This window comes from Ascidia mentula, chromosome 1 (genome assembly GCF_947561715.1).
Source record: "Ascidia mentula chromosome 1, kaAscMent1.1, whole genome shotgun sequence".
Taxonomy (NCBI): Eukaryota; Metazoa; Chordata; class Ascidiacea; order Phlebobranchia; family Ascidiidae; genus Ascidia; species Ascidia mentula.
In genome coordinates, this window is record NC_138566.1 from 3,702,788 (window position 1) to 3,720,792 (window position 18,005).

General features: G+C 37.4%; 2 protein-coding genes across 2 annotated transcripts; both read left to right on the forward strand.

Moving 5' to 3' along the window:
* Nucleotides 1-2,076: 2,076 nt before the first annotated feature.
* On the forward strand, nucleotides 2,077-8,661 carry LOC145889759 (protein mono-ADP-ribosyltransferase PARP14-like). Its single transcript, XM_082980826.1, has 18 exons — nucleotides 2,077-2,254; nucleotides 2,313-2,399; nucleotides 2,580-2,698; nucleotides 2,754-2,828; nucleotides 2,946-3,047; nucleotides 3,623-3,964; nucleotides 4,285-4,327; nucleotides 4,392-4,480; nucleotides 4,698-4,848; nucleotides 5,332-5,514; nucleotides 5,587-5,697; nucleotides 5,760-6,064; nucleotides 6,163-6,302; nucleotides 6,635-6,824; nucleotides 7,085-7,220; nucleotides 7,431-7,561; nucleotides 7,696-7,870; nucleotides 8,366-8,661. Exons 1-18 carry the CDS (start codon nucleotides 2,077-2,079, stop codon nucleotides 8,659-8,661), a joined length of 2,853 nt encoding a protein of 950 aa, XP_082836952.1.
* Nucleotides 8,662-9,880: 1,219 nt separating this feature from the next.
* On the forward strand, nucleotides 9,881-16,807 carry LOC145889853 (protein mono-ADP-ribosyltransferase PARP14-like). The gene is made up of 17 exons (XM_082980935.1): nucleotides 9,881-10,091; nucleotides 10,792-10,850; nucleotides 11,211-11,312; nucleotides 11,697-12,038; nucleotides 12,241-12,391; nucleotides 12,492-12,731; nucleotides 12,917-13,065; nucleotides 13,157-13,298; nucleotides 13,738-13,977; nucleotides 14,257-14,454; nucleotides 14,641-14,711; nucleotides 14,774-14,925; nucleotides 14,992-15,181; nucleotides 15,365-15,494; nucleotides 15,562-15,686; nucleotides 16,061-16,235; nucleotides 16,521-16,807. Exons 1-17 carry the CDS (start codon nucleotides 9,881-9,883, stop codon nucleotides 16,805-16,807), a joined length of 2,964 nt encoding a protein of 987 aa, XP_082837061.1.
* The last annotated feature ends 1,198 nt before the right edge of the window (nucleotides 16,808-18,005 follow it).

The following is an 18,005-nucleotide window of genomic DNA, read 5'->3' on the forward strand; positions in this document are numbered from 1 at the left end:
ATTGTTGTCAGCTGTAGTAACATCATTTATTTGTAGACCCGTCAAGAGTTAAATTGTATAAATATTGTTGTGTAAAAATGGCTATTGTGACGTACAAACCACATAAACACCTGACTAAATTACTTGAAATAAAACTAAATTAAGGCAGTCAAAATGTTTACTAAAACAGGTTCTGGTATAAAAGAGAATGTTGTAGTAGAACCAGTCATAGAGAAAAGGTACAAGTCACCACGAAGGACTAAAGAGTTCGATCCCTCTGAGCATGTCCTGTCTCCGGAAGACGTCCATGGCGTTGCTGTCAATATCCATCTTCTGCTGGCATTGACATGTTTTCTTTGTGGAATTTTAGCCACACTTGTGCAAGGTCAAATGACAGATGGGTGTCGATATTTTTTCCAGTTCGCCTGTGCAACGCACGGCGCCCAGCCCATTGCAAGCGCGGCTTTCTTTTTGCTATTCGGTATACTGGGCCACATTCACAAGCGAACCGGACAAAATCTTACTGAGGACAGTTACAAAGTGGTGCAGCAGTTTCATAAAAAATTCGATGGCCCCTACGTGTTTCTGTGCTTCTTAAGTTTCGTTGTTGCAGCCATTCTATTCTTTGCCAGTTTTGTGTGGGCAATTGCCCTTCCAGAAATGTACAATTCTGACCCATATCTTGGAACAAGCAGCATTAACGGAATATACGAACTTATTGTAATCAGTCAAGTCGTTCTAATTTTCGCGTCATTTGCAGAATGTGCGGTCGCTGTGGCTGACTTCTACTTCTTTGTTATTTGGAAAGAACTGCCTGTACCTTTACCTCGCTTTCAGTGCCTTGAAAAGTTCGGAGAAGCAGCAATTGAGCCAGCAGACGAAGAAGCGGGCCCAGCCTGAAAAGAATCAAAAGAATAAAACAGCATTGTAACGAAAGTAATACAAGCTACACAACAAATACACGTTTGGTTGTGGTTTGTCTAAGCTAAGTGGTGCAGAATATAAAAGAAAATGCAAAAATATTGGGCCACATATGGACTAAGTTCTGACCAAACGCAATTACCACTTTGTGGTACCTTTCGGTCGAAACAGTGCGTGTATACACCCTGTCTGCAGCTCTCATTGATTATTATGGCTCTTTTGCGCATATACTTATGTTCTGATTATATTGGCTTCCATAGAAATTTTGTTGGTTAATAAGCTGAGTTTGCTCCAGTTGATAACTCCATATGTTAGCTGTAGCGAAGAGTTACGTTACAGAAAATGGTGTTGATTAAACCAAAAAGCTGCAGATATATGTGTTGGGCATTGGAATTGCACGGAATCGACGTCAGGAACCAACATTTGTAAACAAGTCGATAACATAGCCAACCTGTGAGGTTTGCTTAATTGGTTGACATGTCAACATATTTTTTTTGCTTTTACATTCCTCTGCAGATCTGAATGGGATTTCAGCAAACCTGTGAAATCTACACTTTACAGCGGGTAATTCTAATTTTATCGTCGTTGGGGTTTCAATTCTCTCTTGTTTGCACAAATTGGTGTAAAACCACTTTCTTTGTCTGGACTTCAGTGAACAATGTAACTTGTTTGCAGACATTCCAACCGAGACGTTAGACCGCAGAGATGTTTCAGTCCGTAGGGCCAGTTGTGTAGAACAGATAGGAAAGCGGGACAACCCTGTGATCAGTTTTAGTCGACAGGTGCCCTAAAATCTCGGCGGGCAAAGTTTGTGTACAATGTACGCAAATTTATTTTTGCAGGTGAAATAAGACGTATGCAGATATAATTCATCATCGAAAGTCTCATGTATTTAACGATTTTTGTTAAGTCTAGCGCACGTTTTCTATGACCTAGATATCATAAACATTCATATGATATAATTTTGATAAAGCCGAATTCTCTACAAAAATGTGGTTTTTAACATATAGTTTAATGTCTGTTGTAGTCGTAACACGAGATGACCATGCCACGTGGGTTTAAATCGTTATCCACCCTATAAAGAGCTACTTATTTTGGAATACAAAATGATAACTACTTTTATGTATTTTTTAAAAATAAAGTTAAAATTCAACTAATGGTCAAATAGTCGACTACATGGAATACAAAGATGGGGTTACGCTTTATGTTTGTGACATACCGGAAGGCATGGATCTCCAGTACGTTGAACAAAGAATTAATGAAGTTCAAAGGTGTTGGTCAATTCAAATTGCCACGGATTATGATGGACAGCAAATTCCAAGACTAGCAGTTATTACTGTGACGTGTGATTCAGGTATGTGTTCAGACTGTAATGACAGTGTACCAAGAAACGACTGATTATTACGATTCAGATGTGAACCTTCTCATTCGTACCCACATCAGCACGGATTATCTTGGTCATAAACATTACTTACGTATTGCACCAGACATGGATACGGGTAAGTTGGTAATTTGTAATTAATCGGAATTGCTCTTCTGGCACTTAGTTTCTAAAGTGTTTATTTGAAACCAACGTTTCGTTCTGCCATCCGGCGAGACTTCTTCAGGGTTATGGTAATTTGTAGTTGACCAAACATTTCGGTAAAAAGTTTTTGTTGGGTTGGGTTGTGTTTCTGTAGCCTGTTTCGAGCTCGGCATTGGAAATTCTTTTGCCAAAGCGACATCCTCCAGAAATACCGCAGCAAGCAGTTTTCAACAGACAAAGAAAATGATAAGTCGCAACAGGATTTATTGCGAGGTAAGTTTTACGTTCTATGAGTTTTTTTCACATTAAGTTTGTAACTTATTTGCAGATCGGAGAAGAAAGTGGTAACTTCCAAACTAAGAAAAGAATCAGAATATCTTCTGGCGATATCTGCTTCTATAAAGTAATGCTTTGGCATTTAGTAACATTACATTCTTACCTTCGTTGTGCACGCATGCCTCTCAGTTGGTCAATCAGTTCAAAAGATTAATATTTTACCATAGAAATATCCTGCTTTCAGGTAAATGTAGTTGTCACGTCAACCTCGAATGGAAACCTTGCCACTTGCCAAGGTTCTGGAGTATCCAAAGCTTTGTTAAGACGAGCTGGAACCGAGTTTCAGGTAGATCACAACAAAACTTTTGAAACGTGGAGTAGTATACATTACTTTTAGGCTATGTACTATAAGTTTCTACCAATATAACCCGCTGCAAAAATTATCCTCATATATCATTAATTGCTTTACATCGGCATACAACAACGAAATCTCAAAGTTTGAGGCTTTTCTCTTTTGACTGTTTAATTGTTACATAGTAGTTGTTGCTTTTTGGTTTTTTAACTTTACTGCACGTGGTATAGCTAATACGTGGTGGCTTTGTATGTTGCAGTACAGTAAGTAAAATTGTAATAACAAGCATAAAAGATAATTACATGCCATTTTTAAGCCCAACCTGTTTGTATGAAAGCTTATTGGGGTAAACTGTATGTGGTGAATAACATTTACCAGTATTTTGTAGACACATATTATGCTGTTATAGTGTCGCGAGTTTTGTTAATTTCAGCACTTGCTATCTTTTTCTTACGACTCTCACTCGTCACGCCACGTGCTGGTCATTTGATTTACGAATAAAGAGCAAGCACGATATAACTTAAATGTTTTTACGCATTTACCTGTATGCATACATTTGTCTTTTTTAGAAAGCTTGTCAAACTGCCTACCGACCAGAACTCCAGTCAGGAGACGTGGTTGCGACCGGCGGATTCAACCTTGACTGCCAAGAAGTTTATCACGTGATACTAGACCACTATACCCGTGGCGCGGACGACGTGACGTTGAAAAGTGCCATTACTATGTGCCTGTGTATGGCGGAAAGTGCAGGTTATTCATCGATCGGTTTTCCTTTGCTGGGAACCGGGGGGTTTGGGTACCCTCTGGAGATTGTGCTTCGAAACTTTGTCGACGCAATGAAAAGTTTTCACGGGGGAAATTTACTTCAAATCGAACTTGTGACGTATCCCGGCGACGACTCCATTTTACAAGTTTGGTGTAAAATTTTTTTGAACTGGACTTGATTTCATTTTATAAGAAATTGGAAATTACTTTTTAATGTGTGTGATTTGAGAAAACAGACATTTAGGTTGTATTTTGATGCTGTTGTCATTATCCGAACTTCTTTTCACAATCAAAATAATGGCAGCAAAATTGATTGCTCCTATGCGGTTTTATGTGTTTGAGGTAAAATGCTACAAGTTTTGGCCTGTAAATGGCAAATGCAAAAACACACCTATATTTATTTGATTTGTATTACGGAGAAGGTTTATCTAAAAAAATCGAAACAACATATTCGGTTTTGTTTCAGATGATTCGGGAGTTTCTGTTTTCTGCTGATGAACTTAATGAAGGTAATTGTGTTGCGAAAGATTAATTCTCCTCTCGATACTAATACCAATAACATGTTTTAAACAGTATTTTTTATTGAAACCAACCTCACGTTAGACTCGCCGTCATCATCGACAAATACTAAAGACGAAGCTTCCCCTACAGCTTTGCGTCAGGTGTTGATTTTAAGCATTATTATGGGTCAAAAACGCAAATAGGTTTTAATAGGGAACCATAGAATAATTTTTCAATTTCGTTAAAATAAACTTTCGCTAAACCAGCACATCAAAAACCACGGTAGATGTGGAGTTAAACTAACAAGCTTAAAAAGTAAATTTGGTTCAATGACTACAAAATATTTACAAGTTAAAAATGTTAACGCTTAATTTCCAGAACTGCTTGCTCCAAGAACCGCTGATGCCCAAACAGAAAACAAGAAATAAACTCTGCATTTTAGTAAAGCAGAGCGCTATACCTTTGACATCTTGCGATGCGATTGTGAACTGCGCAGTAATGAAAACGCCTGATCAAGTAGTTTTCTCAAGTAGGTTGTATTTGGAAATATTTAAAAACAGTAGTAAATTAATGGTGTTTTGCCAATATATATAAACTCCCGTATCGGCTACAATTTTACTTTTATGTAATATTTTTGAGTAAAATACGTTTCATATTCTCTTTCAAGGACAAATCAACAAAGGCTTACTACTTTCCCGCAAAAAAGTTGTCGTAGAGTACAAAAATTCGATCAGTTTTACAAACATCATAGTGACGACAGGTGGAAATTTGTGCCAATATATGTTGCACCTACAGACACCCAGCGAAGATTTTGTATTGGAAAATCTACTTTTAGAATGCATGATTGAAGCTGACAAACGTGGGGCACGCGTATTGGCACTTCCCCAAATTGATACAGGTATCCACAGATTTTGAATGTTAAAAAGTCCTTGTTTGGAAACCTTATTTGGCTACACAACGTTACAGTGGTAGCTAACACACGTTACAAAATCACCAGAAAGGTTGGTTTCAGATAAAACAAGTTTGTCAGATGCACAAGCAGCAAAATGTCTTGCTGTGGCAATTGAAAAATTTAACAAAACCACATCAAAGGGTTTGGAAACCCTTGAAGTTTTGGTGCCTCAAACAAAAATGTTACATCTTTATCAAATGGAACTGTTTGGCGACATAGTGCATGACTGTACAACAGAATCAGGTTGGTGAATAAATCAGAGGCAAAGTGAGGCAAAGTTTTGTAGACCATAGAAAAAGACTTGTATGTTTCAAGCTACCGATGGTATTTCTGCACCAACTGCATCAAAGATGTTCGGCTTATCCAAATTCAAACCCGATATCGTTCCCAATATACCAGCATTTGTAAACCCATTTCGGAGCAACAGTAAGTCAACACCTACCAAATTTGATTATAAAACTGTAGAAATAAAACTATTGACGGTACAGATAAAGTGACGAAGGCATATGAAAGAGCAGCTGATGCAAACACAAACCCAATATACGGCGAATCAAAATTTGCAGGAGAAGCCGATTCTATTTGGGGTACTATTGCTTTTGAAACGAATGAAGAAAACAGCAAGAAGGAAACGGATTCCATATACGCCAAAATCAATTTAAAAGGCCAGAAGTCGAAAACCACAAATGAAGCAACTGCTAGGATGAACACAGTTGGCTTTAAATCTACAACAGCCACTGCAATAAAAGATGAAGGCAACAGCAAACCTGACGTTACTGGAACATTGACGAATCAAGTTGGCATCGGTTCTACATATATATTTTTTAAATTCATTTTATTATGCATGCAAGGTTACGTACACTCATGAATTCAGGCACCCATATTTATCTCTAGAAACAAGAGACTGATGACGAAAAATACGTTTCGAAAACAGTCAGCGACAAGGCAATAAAGTATTTGAGACTAGAGGAAGAACCTGAACTTCTGGAAATAAACAAAAACACAAGCGTCACCGTTAAAAAGATATCAAACAGGTAAAAATAATCGAAATCAGCCATTGTCCTAATCAGGAATATTTAATGTCCATTAGTTTTACAGGCATTTGTAAGATTACTAACTAGTTTACTTAGCAAATGCAAGCATTTTTATAGGCTAAATATTTAAAAATACTTTGCTTGTTTCCAAATCAGTATGGTTTTGGGCAAAACTATTTTGAATAAGTCCTCCATACTTATCATGCAATAGGAGAGATTAGAACAGTCTGAAAACTATCCGTCTTTGCATTGTTCAATGTGCGCGTTGGTTAAATAGTTCTATGCCGGCGAATCTACACCATTTCTCACCGAAAAATTTGCAAATATTATAGTGAGGTGATAGTGAAAGGTAAACCCGGGGAGTTTGTGGATGCCTACACCAAAACGGTTGATGCTGTTAATCGCTTTAAGGAAGCTCTAAAATTATCAGAAACCGTAACGTGGAAGCTCACTGAACCCAAAACTGATGAAACACAGAGTTTTTCCATCATCGCCAACTGTGAACTCGAAATGTTTTACAAGGTAATTTATGAAGCGCTTATTATAAGTGACGTGAGGAAGTGACTTTCGGGATGAAAATTGTTTAGAAGAATTGTTCTTCTTGCAAAAAATTTTTTTAGATTTTACAATAAACATTCTTGTAAATTAATAATCCTTGGCGACGACAGTCTCACTGAAAACAGTGTGATATCCGTTACGAGTAGTAAGTAAACATAAACGTAGTAAAATATGAAAGCTGGTAAAATACTCTTTGCCTAAACCGACAGCGAATTGTTTTGCAGAAAGATGAAAACGGAAAAGCAAGCGTATTGACGCAAATACGTGGAAGGCGCATTCAACTTGTAATTGACTTTTCAACAATGGAGGCCTCGGCAAATAGCACCTTATACAAATTAAGCCGAACAGAAAAACCGATATGTAAGTGGAATGTAGCAAATCAAACCTTTTTGCTATATTTTGTTTTAATGTGACACAAATTTATGGGGAATTCGCCTTACACATCATACAACTTCATCAATTACAGTTCTCGCCCAATACATATTTCGATATGTAAAAGAGTTGGCAGTAACAAAAAAATCTCTTAAATATAACAATAAATATCTCAAATTAAATGAACAAACTTTTCAGATAAACTTCCTTTGACTTGGATTGATATGCAAGGAGAAACTTTAATTAAATTCTTGGTGTCTGAAAATTCGTTTGAATATCAAAATATTCTTGACAAATTTACGAAAACCCTGAACCTCATACCAATCAAAGTAAGTTTTTTTTGTATGTGTTTAATTTTCCTACCGCTGAGAACATATGCTCATTATAGCCGTTTCATGAGCTCATTGGCAAACAAATAGTTTATCCGCAAATAACAAAAAATTTTAAATAAACTTTGCTTTAGTTGCAACGAATACAGAATCAAACGCTGTGGAATCAATATCAAGCTCAGAAACAAAAGGTTCAGGCTAAGTTTCCGAAACAACAAATTTCACGAGTGCTTTTTCATGGGACTCATGAAGGCGCATGCGACAAAATCCTTAAAGATGGATTCGACAGGAGTCACGCTGGAAGGAACGGTCAGTTTATATTTAAATATGCGTGCTTTATTTTGAAGATGTATGGAAATGCAATGTTTGGATTCAGCTCGTTTGGCTCGGTTTTCCTCGATCTGTATTTGTTTCAAGAATTATCTTAAATCCTAACTACGGTTTTTGTCTAAAATATTATTCACAAACATCTTATTCGGACAAATCGCACATATTACTTCTGTCGCCGCCTTTTGACAGGCAGAAATAAGAGAAAACCAGATTTGGCGACAGATTGCTTTTCGGTTATGAATTCGTCAGGGATCAAACAAACAAAAGTTATCTTAGTTCAAATAACTTCGAACCACAATTTCTTTATACAAGCAACACAAAGACATAAATGCAAAAGAACCATATTAATCGTTAGGAGCTAACAGACAGTTGCTTTTTGAACACTATTGTGCAAACGTTCAAACGTTGTCGTTTTTCCACAAACAACCATCAGAACGCGCCGATTTTTCCATGTTGTTGTTGTATTTTTCACAGGGACAGTATTCGGAAAAGGTGTGTATTTTTCTACCACCGCAAAGTACTCAACCAGTTACACCATGAAAAATGAAGATGGCCACAGACACATGTTTCTGGCTGATGTTGTGACCGGGAATTTCTGCGAAGGAAATTCTTCAATCCAAGCTGCTCCAATGCAAGAGGACGGGTCGCCATATGATAGCGCTGTTAACGATCTAAAAAATCCCAGTGTATTTGTCGTATTCCGTGACGCGAGCGTTTATCCGACCTATTTGTTGACTTACAGCGACGTGTTTTGTGCAACTCCCTTGTGATTTGCTTTTTGCATTGAAGTAAACGAAAATGGCACAGATTTAATTTCGCATGGTCTTCGTGCTTTTATGAATTTACGTTAACTGCTGTCAATTTGTCTTGCAAAGAAACATGTTTGTGAAGTCATCAAAATTTATAATTTATGCAGGATCTGCCAACGCTTTTAGGATGTATATCCGCATACATGTTGTCCCATTCAGCGTTACAACAAAAGAGTAAACGAAGCGTTGCGCTTTTCTTGTACCTGTGCAGAAGATATTCCATGTGCTTTGCTTCAACAAGAGTTTTGTTTTGTTCCAATATTCACCAAGCTTTGTTAATAAAACCGACAGCCGTTGAGTATAGTTTCCACTTTTACAGATTGTTAGTGCAAATAAGTTATCAAAAAGCAAACAGTGCGTGTGGACACGATTCGCGTGCATTGGAAGATAGGAAAAAAGTTTTGTGAACGCTGAGCTGAAAGGTTGGTCGGTGTGTTTAGCAAGTAAGCGGCACATTGTTTCCGAATTTGATGAACTGGTTTATGCGCTATCAGAAAATCTTCTGACACTGCAAGTAGAAAATCCACAAATACATACTTTTTGACAGGAAAATTAAATCTAGCATACTAGTGGTGAGAAGGCACCACTTGCCACAACCGTCTTGTCAGCATCATTTAGTAAACGTGTCGAACCAACCACAGCTCATGGGCAAACCTGAAATGAGTATACACGATAAATACATTGCAACGGTGGAAGAACAAATAAAAAGGTATGCAGAACTATATTGTGTAAATATTTAGTGTCAGTCGTGCCAGCAGTTCATAGGTAAACGGCTAATGTTTGACTATTGTCGTAACAGTATCTCTGCACGTTGTCAGTTCTGCTTTTAGGCTAATTCAGTTTGGCTGTAATTGTGAGCATATAGCCAAGTTGCCATACCGTGTTAATTTCTTAGCTTACCTTGTTGCGAGATCTCACTTAATCGTGCTTATTTAATATTATACACTGACTGTTAGCCAAATTGAGATTTTAGACGGACAAGTCAGGCAAAAAATGAAATTTAGATAAATCATCGCTTCTCGTCTACGAGGAAAGGTTGTCATTCTGACTCCGTAATTCACACTCTGTTCTCCGAATACAGGCACAATTTCAGTATTCCAGCATAATAAAATATATGCCTAATCTTAATTTTAATGATTTGCTTTTACCAGAAACGTTAGCCCAATTTTTCGTGCAAACCATGAGTGATTCTTCATCCGGAGATGAATTTCCTTTTTCTACTGACGATGAAATCGATACAAAATCCATCCGGGAAAGTCCCGTAGTCATCCGCTACCTTAAAACCTACTTGAGGCGAGAGAAGGATGCTTACGACAGACTGGAAGACGTAGAGTTGGATTTTAAAGATGGCGAAATAGAAATATCAGGAAATACCCGTGATGTTTCAAGAGGTAAGCTGATGTTTGTCTATTCATAAAGTGACGATTTTTTGTCATCTGTGAACAACCACCCTTTTCATTGTACCTTGATCGAACGTATCGCATAGCTTCGCGCTATCGTTTGAACAAACACAAGGCGTAATAGGAACTGTACAATTTGCAAACAATTGCAGGGCCCATTTGCGTGAAAGTAGTGAGTTAGTATCCATCAATAGATTGCTATTTCCAAGTTACCTATGGTGTCGGGCTGGTTGGTTAAAGTTTAAGTTAGTCATTCCTTGTGTAAATATAATTTTGTGTCGTTTGCGAAAAAGTAATAGTGCATGGTTGTTTTCAACGTTGGCAGCGTTCTACTGGATTCGAAATATTATTAGCGATTTGAGCAGAAAAAAGAAGTCAATCCAAGTTCCCGGAATTGCGAAATATCTCGCGGACAAAAATGGTATTAACTTACTGCAAAAAATCGCGAAATCCTGCTCATGCTCCCAGGAAATAAAGCAACCAAACCAACCAAAACTTGTACAAAATACAAGATATCTTTCAAGTTTCCAGGTACGTCCACACACCAACTTGCTGCTGGTTTAATCCTCCAGCAGACTCCAGTCATTGTTATTTTGTCATGCCATTCACGCTAATGTCTTCGTTACGTCGTATGTTGCCACCAGCTGAACCTATAGTTTTGTGGTATAACACATCGTGCTCTCTTTTTTAGCTCACATCAACCGAGAAGAGATCGACGACGCTGAAAATTACGTTTGGAGATATTACAAAGTTTCAGGTGCAATTCTTACACTGAATTAAACGCATGAACTGCAAAATGTTTTAAAACCGCACAAAGTATTATGGCTCTTTTGCGCATATAATATGATTTGGGTGAAAGCCGAGCCGACAGCGCTATTAGATCCCAAACAGTTGTTTTGGCCGTAGGTTCGTCTATGTTGATTGGTACATATCGACGGTGTACCACAAAGTGAAAATCTGTGTGCCTGCTAGTCTATCAGCTGGCATGTGCCACGATCACCAGCTGCACTGATGAGACCTTACAGTCGAAACAGTGTGTACACCTGTCTGCAGCTCTCATTGACTATTACGGCTCTTTTGCGCATATCATACAGAGTATGTTTTTTTTAGGCTGATGTCATTGTCACTTCGTCATCTGCTCAAAATATATCAAGTTGTGCAGGTTCTGTGATATCCCGAGCTCTACTTAAACAAGCTGGTGGTGAACTACAGGTATAAAGATATGTTCTATCATAATATAAGTCACGGTATCACGGTATGTTTGATTCATTTTACAATGCCACAATAATAGCTTGAACATAAATATGACCACAAATATAAACCTCACAACACTTTTTTGATGTTTTTTTGTAAAGAGTAAACAAATAAATTGCTAACGGTCCCCGGTTTCAGTTAATAATGGAATGAATTTGCTATGTCCCGACAGTCTTAAATCAAGGAAATACGTAGATATTTTAGGGATATTTTGACACTACTTTCGGTTTGGTGACTTCAGCAAACAATCCAGTTTTGTCCGCCTTACCCAAAGCACTCAAGCGTCAACTTTATATATAAGTGTTTACTCAACCAACATGACATTTGCATTCTAATTATCAGGAGGCATGTAAAAAAGCAAACAGAGGGAATCACAGCGTCGGTGACGTAATTAAAACACCTGGGTTCAAACTCTACTGTCAGGAAGTTTATCACGTGGTTCTGGATAACTTCGACCCCAGCAGCGGCGAACAAGTTTTGAAGAAAACTATCACGAATTGCCTAAACATGGCTGAGAAGTCAGGATATCGATCTATGGCGTTTCCTGCCCTCGGTGCAGGTGGTTTCCAGTTTCCACCGGAATTGGTTGTGAGGTGTTTTGACGAAGTGGTAAAAAACTACAATGGAAGCAGTTTACATGATATCTACTTGGCCGTATTCCCCAGTGACATGAATGTTAGAAAGGTATACAACATGTAGCAGATACCGGTTTTTGTAGAAGTTTTGAGTCTGAAGATTTGTGTGTCTGTGGGCATATAGAAGATAATTATTGTCCTTATTTAGTCATATATATATTTATTTATATATATAATTTTGATGCTGCAAGGTTTCAAAACGGAAAGCAAGTTAATATTAACATTTAATGAATTGTACTCTTGCTTATCAGGCAGCAGAAAATGTTTTGTCCATGAATGTCTCGCAAACTACTTTAAGCATTTCAAATGAAAAAAAAGTCGTGGTGTTTGTGAAGCAAGGAGATATTACTACAACCACCTGTGACGTCATTGTCAACTCTACCAATCGGTTTGATCTTTCTGGTGAGTTGGTATTGGTTCTGGATGTAGATTTTGCTCTTTATGAGTAGTTTGAAATTATTAGCGAGTATGATCAGCGAATGCTAACTAGAAACTGCTTCAGGTCAGGTAGGGAGAGCTTTGGTGGCAAAAGCTGGGAAGTCGATTGAAGATGAATGCAATAGCAATCCTTTAAAATCAACAACCAATATGCGGGTTACTTCTGGAGGAAACTTGTGTAAATATATCTTACACATCGACACTCCAACAGACACCGACGAACTGGAAAAGCTTCTCTATGAATGCTTCTGTGAAGCTGATGCATTAGGAGTCGACAGTTTAGCGATGCCACCTGTTGGTACAGGTAAAATTATTTATGTTCTAATATCGTCACATAGCAAGCATTTGAAATGCGTTACAAAAGTTTACCATTGAAGGCAACAATATATCCAACTAAACATACAGAATCACGCAATGAAATTTGTTCAGTTGAATGCGAGACTGAGCAAAAGTAAGCAAAAGTAAGAAGTTACTTTTCTTTGATTGTAGGTGGAATTGGTTTGGCCAGTGGTGTAGTGGCGAAATGCATGTCATCCGCTATTGACAAATTCAACGGAAGCAACCCGAAAAATGTCAAAAAGATCGAAGTATTCGTGTTTATGCGAAACATGGTACCTGACTTTCAAGGTCTTACCCAGGTGGGTGATAGGAAGAGAGTTGATTCTAGTTTCATTGTGCTGTTTTTTGAACTGGGAAGAATTGGATTACAACACGTTGTGTTTTGAATAGGAAAATTCTTCTTGCTTGCAGAATATTTCAAAATTTGCAAGCAAGAGCCTTAATTTTCTCAGTGTCTCTGTACGCCCAGGAGACATCACTTCTTCAACATGTGAAGCGCTTGTTAATTCAACCAGGCAGTTTAATTTGTCGAGTAAGTCAGTCACTATTTTCATTCTGCATTTTCCTGCCAGTGTGTAATTCTAGTTTTTAAAATTTAATTAGTTATAACCAAAGAAATTGGTAATATTTACCACTATTCATTTTACCGTGGTGATTTGCTGAACAAATCTACGGTAAATTATTTGATATTGATAATGCTCTTTATATGTTTGAAAAATTTCCAAAAGTACAATTAATTTGATGAAAGATTGGATGGCGTCAAAGATAATACCAAACATGGAATACAATACTATTTTGTGTTATTGATGGCATCTAGTTGGTTTTTACAAACATTTCTTGTCGAAAAGACAAATCGACTGAGTTTGGGTTGGGTTTAGATTTTAGCTGGCCATGATGTCAATGGACTGAATACCAAGTGAAATACAGAAAAAAAATGTCTAATGAGAGATTTTTTTGCCTTGCTTTAAAAGGTCAAGTAAGCAATGCGTTGATTGCTAAAGCAGGACAAGCCGTAGCACAAGAATGCTCAAACAATCCTATCAGCTCAACAAATAACATGCGGGTGACGTCGGGCGGAAATTTGTGCAAATACATCTTGCATCTAGCGACACCTAACGACACCAGTCAGATGGAGCAAGTGCTATTTGAGTGTTTTGTTGAAGCTGACAGACTGGGAGTTCAATCATTGGCCGTTCCTCCTGCAGGCACTGGTAAGTTGAAGATTTGTAACGTTGTTATGTGCAATACTACGCAGGGTGCTCAGCCTTATTTCAACTGCACTGTTTGCTGCCGTATTACAACAGTATTCCAGTAGAAACAACTAAATAAACTGTTTGTGTAAATGATTTCCATTACCATGATTAAAAAACACACATAAAATACCTTTATCTGTGCCTTATTTTATTTTTGGTTTGTAATGGGTAATGGAAAAAATCATGTTATGGGTGAACTTCCTACATGTCTGTGGGTTCAAATTATTGATTGTTCAGGTGCTATTGGATTATCAAGTGGTAAGGTGGCAAAGGGTCTTGCATCAGCCATCAACAAGTTTGATCAAAGAAAACCTAATAATTTGAAAGAAATTACCGTCTACGTTTATCAAATCGCCATGTTGAACGACTTTCAAAGAGAGGTGGCCAATATCCCAACGAAAGCATTGAGGTCATTCAAGCAACTCACAAGATCAGGTATTTGAAGGCAAATCACTACAAATCCAGTTATTCATTCTTAGATATGCTTTTTTTACATTTTCATTGGCACTTTTGTCATGAATAAATCACATATCTGTAATAAATTATATAAAACATATCAATGAACACTTTTACTATTGTACATTCAAATACTTACTCTCCGGTTCTTTGAAACACACTCAGGTTTTAAGCCAACAGATACTTCAACAGTTTGTGTCGAGTTCTGTTCCCGAAGCAAACACAACCTCGACAAGGTATGTGAATTGTTGTAAAATAATAAAAAAAACACCTTGGAATATTCCATCACGCCACACAGGCAATTGCAAAACTTGAAAAAGCAATCAATGAACTGAGTTTTACACAAATCATCAAAGACGAGGCAATAAAGAATTTCACACCCGGCGAAGAACAGGAACTGCAGAATCTCATGTCAAGCGAAAATATTTTGATCGAACAAGTTTCCAGGACGTGAGTCAATTGCTTTAGTGTTTTTAAACCAATGGTCTGTTCCTAAATTATTCCGTTGATTCCCAGTGAGTTGAAGATTCAGGGCTTAAAAACGAACGAGTCATCGGCATTCTCAAAAGTTAATCAAATCATAAGCGAATTCAAGCAAGCTTTACAGATATCGGATTACGTTGAATGGTGGTATTTACACCCGACCGACAACAAACTGAGAAAATTTCCTGTTCGGGCAAGCTTTGAACTTGAAAACTCATACAAGGTGAGCTAAAGATTGTATCTAGTTTTTTGCATAGATTTTAGTTGGACGCATTAGTTCCATCAAACTAAAAAAGTGACTAGACTAAGATATTGCAATCAAATTCCAGAGAAAGAGTAAGGAAAATTTTTTGTAAAACAAGATTGAATTAAATGTGAAGCAAGATTATCGTTTTTTTTATTTTAGAAAAACAACCAAGGTCAAATAGGTGTTACTGTTAACGACACGACTCCAAATATCTATCTTGCTGTTGACTTCTCAAAGATGGAATCGGGACTTTCCACCTACAGTGTTGAAAGAAGATTAGTCTCAGAAAGTGAGTGAATCTTATGTGTAATCATTATGCTTTATAACTAAATGAATAAGTACACGTTTATGTTTAGGACCTACTTGTTGGTGTGACATGGGAGATGAGACTGTGATGAAAGTTCCTGTAGCAGCAAATTCTTTAGAATTTACAAATGTTCTTCGGAAATTTCAAAAAACTTTACCTTTGACTGCAGTTTCGGTAAAATTAAAAAGGTTCTTATATATTTATTTTAACATTTAAATCAAGTTAGTTTTACGGGAACTGATTTTATTGTGTGCACACAAAATTATAGGAATGTCACATAGAAGAGATTTTTTTTCAAGAATTCGAAGTATTGTAGAATTCGAAGGTATTTTTTTGTTTATTTTGTAGTGATGTTATATTGCTGTTATTGTAGTGGTTTTGTATTACTTGTCAACTTGTCAAAGGCAATAGTATGTAAATGCTCCTTGAAAGATTCCAAGTTGTTACAATCGCGGATACTATAAGCTTGCATAAATCCAAAGCACTGTTCGTTTATTCTACTTAGCCATGTCAATGAATGTAAAAAATCAAATTTTTGACTTCTTCAGCTATACAGGATTCAGAACATTACTCAGTGGAAGCAGTTTCAGGCACAGAAAAAGAAGATTGAGAAGAAAATGCCAAAACAAACTGTAACCCGTGAGCTCTTCCATGGAACAGATTTTGCATCGAGTGAAATAATTTGGAAAGATATTTTCGATCGAAGTCATGCAGGAAAAAATGGTTTGTTGACTTTCATCATCCTTACACTATTAATTAAATGCTGAATTTTCATTTTTGCATGAATGTAATTTTGAAAAGGACGTTACGCTTTAAATTAAAATACTAATCAGCTTCGGGTCGGGACCTATGTTTTGCTGACAAACAGGCAAAACCAACTGTTCAGTATGGATTTATGTAGTGTGTTTTTGTACTTGTACAATCATCTATTATTTGCTACATAGAACCAATTTAACATTATTTTACCTAGGATTTCCCTATTTTTTGTGACATTTTTTATTTATACAGCAACCTTCTACGGGAAGGGAGTTTACTTTGCCACGACTGCCCTGTATTCTCAAACTTTTACGAGCGAAGATTCACAAGGGAATAGATGCATGTTCTTGGCTGAAGTAATTACTGGGACCTACTGCGTTGGCAGCGAAAAGACAATCAAAATACCGATGCAAGCCAACGGTATCCCATTCGACAGTGTGGTGGACAATGTTAAACACCCACAAAAGTTTGTGATTTTTCGTGACACGAGTGTGTATCCATTATATGTGCTCACTTATAAAAGTAGTATGAATTGTTAACTGACATTTTTACTCCATATGGGCGCAGATATTTTCTTTACAATCAAAGTCATACCACATAAAAAACCCACAACAATTTGGTCAAATCATCTGGCAAAAATAGCCATGATTAGCATTTTATTCATTTAAATTGATTGATGCTGGGCCAGGGGACTGTACTGCTAAACTTTTGTTTTCGTTTAAAGTTTTTGCAGTTAAATGCTTGTGTCGAGTATTTTATTTGTTCCTATGCATGTTTTGTGCAATATCTTGAGCTGAATTTTTACTTAGCACTTGGTTTCATCATGATATTTTTTGCAAATTTAATACAAAAGTTCAGTCAGTATTATTGGCAATTTTTAGCGCAGTGAAAATGCTTACTAATGTGCGTTGACTAGGTCTTACAAAGGTTAATATTAAGTGTAAACAGTGCCACAAGCTACTGAAAATCATAAAAAAACATCGTGGCTTTTTGCGTTAAACGAATAGAAACACCCGTATTTTTCAATGACACCAAAACCGACGGCATTTCAGAACATTACAAACACCAGCGAAGGGAATCGTTTTGACAACCTTTATTTTAAAGACTTGTGTCATCAACCTTGACGATTGGTGCGTACCTTTGGCAGGTTTGAAACAAGCAATGATGCAAAACGTAACTCAGTTGTGCTTTATCACAAAATCATGTTTGTACGAACACAGCAAATATTGGTGAACGTGATATCGACTCCTGGCTTAAATAGGTTGGTACGAAAGTCGAAGTTTTCGTAACGACGTCATGATTTCATTAAAAATACGCACCCAAAAAGTAACAATCAACCGCAACGCCACACACATGGAAGATTAACGGCCAGTGACACGGCTTTAAGGTTCACAAGAAGCAATTACGGTTAGATACTTGTGCCCTGTATTTTTTGCCTTTTTTCTAAGTTTGTAACGTGTAATCAGCCGTGTCACTGGCCGTTAATCTTCCATGTGTGTGGCGTATCAGCCATTTTCCCGACAAGTCGGAGCGAGATCTGAAAAATCAAGCTCCCGGTGAGGTTTGAACTCACGACCCTGGGCTAACCAGGCCCAGCGCTCTACCAACTGAGCTACAGGAGCTCAGTGGTTTCACGGGGTATACTGTGGCCAAGGTACACGGGTGCGCAAGCGCACAACTTGTCATGCGACCTTCACATGCGTAGAGGATCTCCACCACCGTAATCAGGCAACCCAG

Coding starts and splice junctions, on each gene's coding strand:
- LOC145889759 (XM_082980826.1), top strand. CDS start 2,077: ATGGAATACAAAGATGGGGTTACGCTTTATGTTTGTGACATACCGGAA. Junction 2,255..2,312: donor TACTGTGACGTGTGATTCAG/GTATGTGTTCAG, acceptor ATTACGATTCAG/ATGTGAACCTTCTCATTCGT. Junction 2,699..2,753: donor GCAACAGGATTTATTGCGAG/GTAAGTTTTACG, acceptor ACTTATTTGCAG/ATCGGAGAAGAAAGTGGTAA.
- LOC145889853 (XM_082980935.1), top strand. CDS start 9,881: ATGAGTGATTCTTCATCCGGAGATGAATTTCCTTTTTCTACTGACGAT. Junction 10,851..11,210: donor ACGTTTGGAGATATTACAAA/GTTTCAGGTGCA, acceptor TGTTTTTTTTAG/GCTGATGTCATTGTCACTTC. Junction 12,039..12,240: donor GTGACATGAATGTTAGAAAG/GTATACAACATG, acceptor CTTGCTTATCAG/GCAGCAGAAAATGTTTTGTC.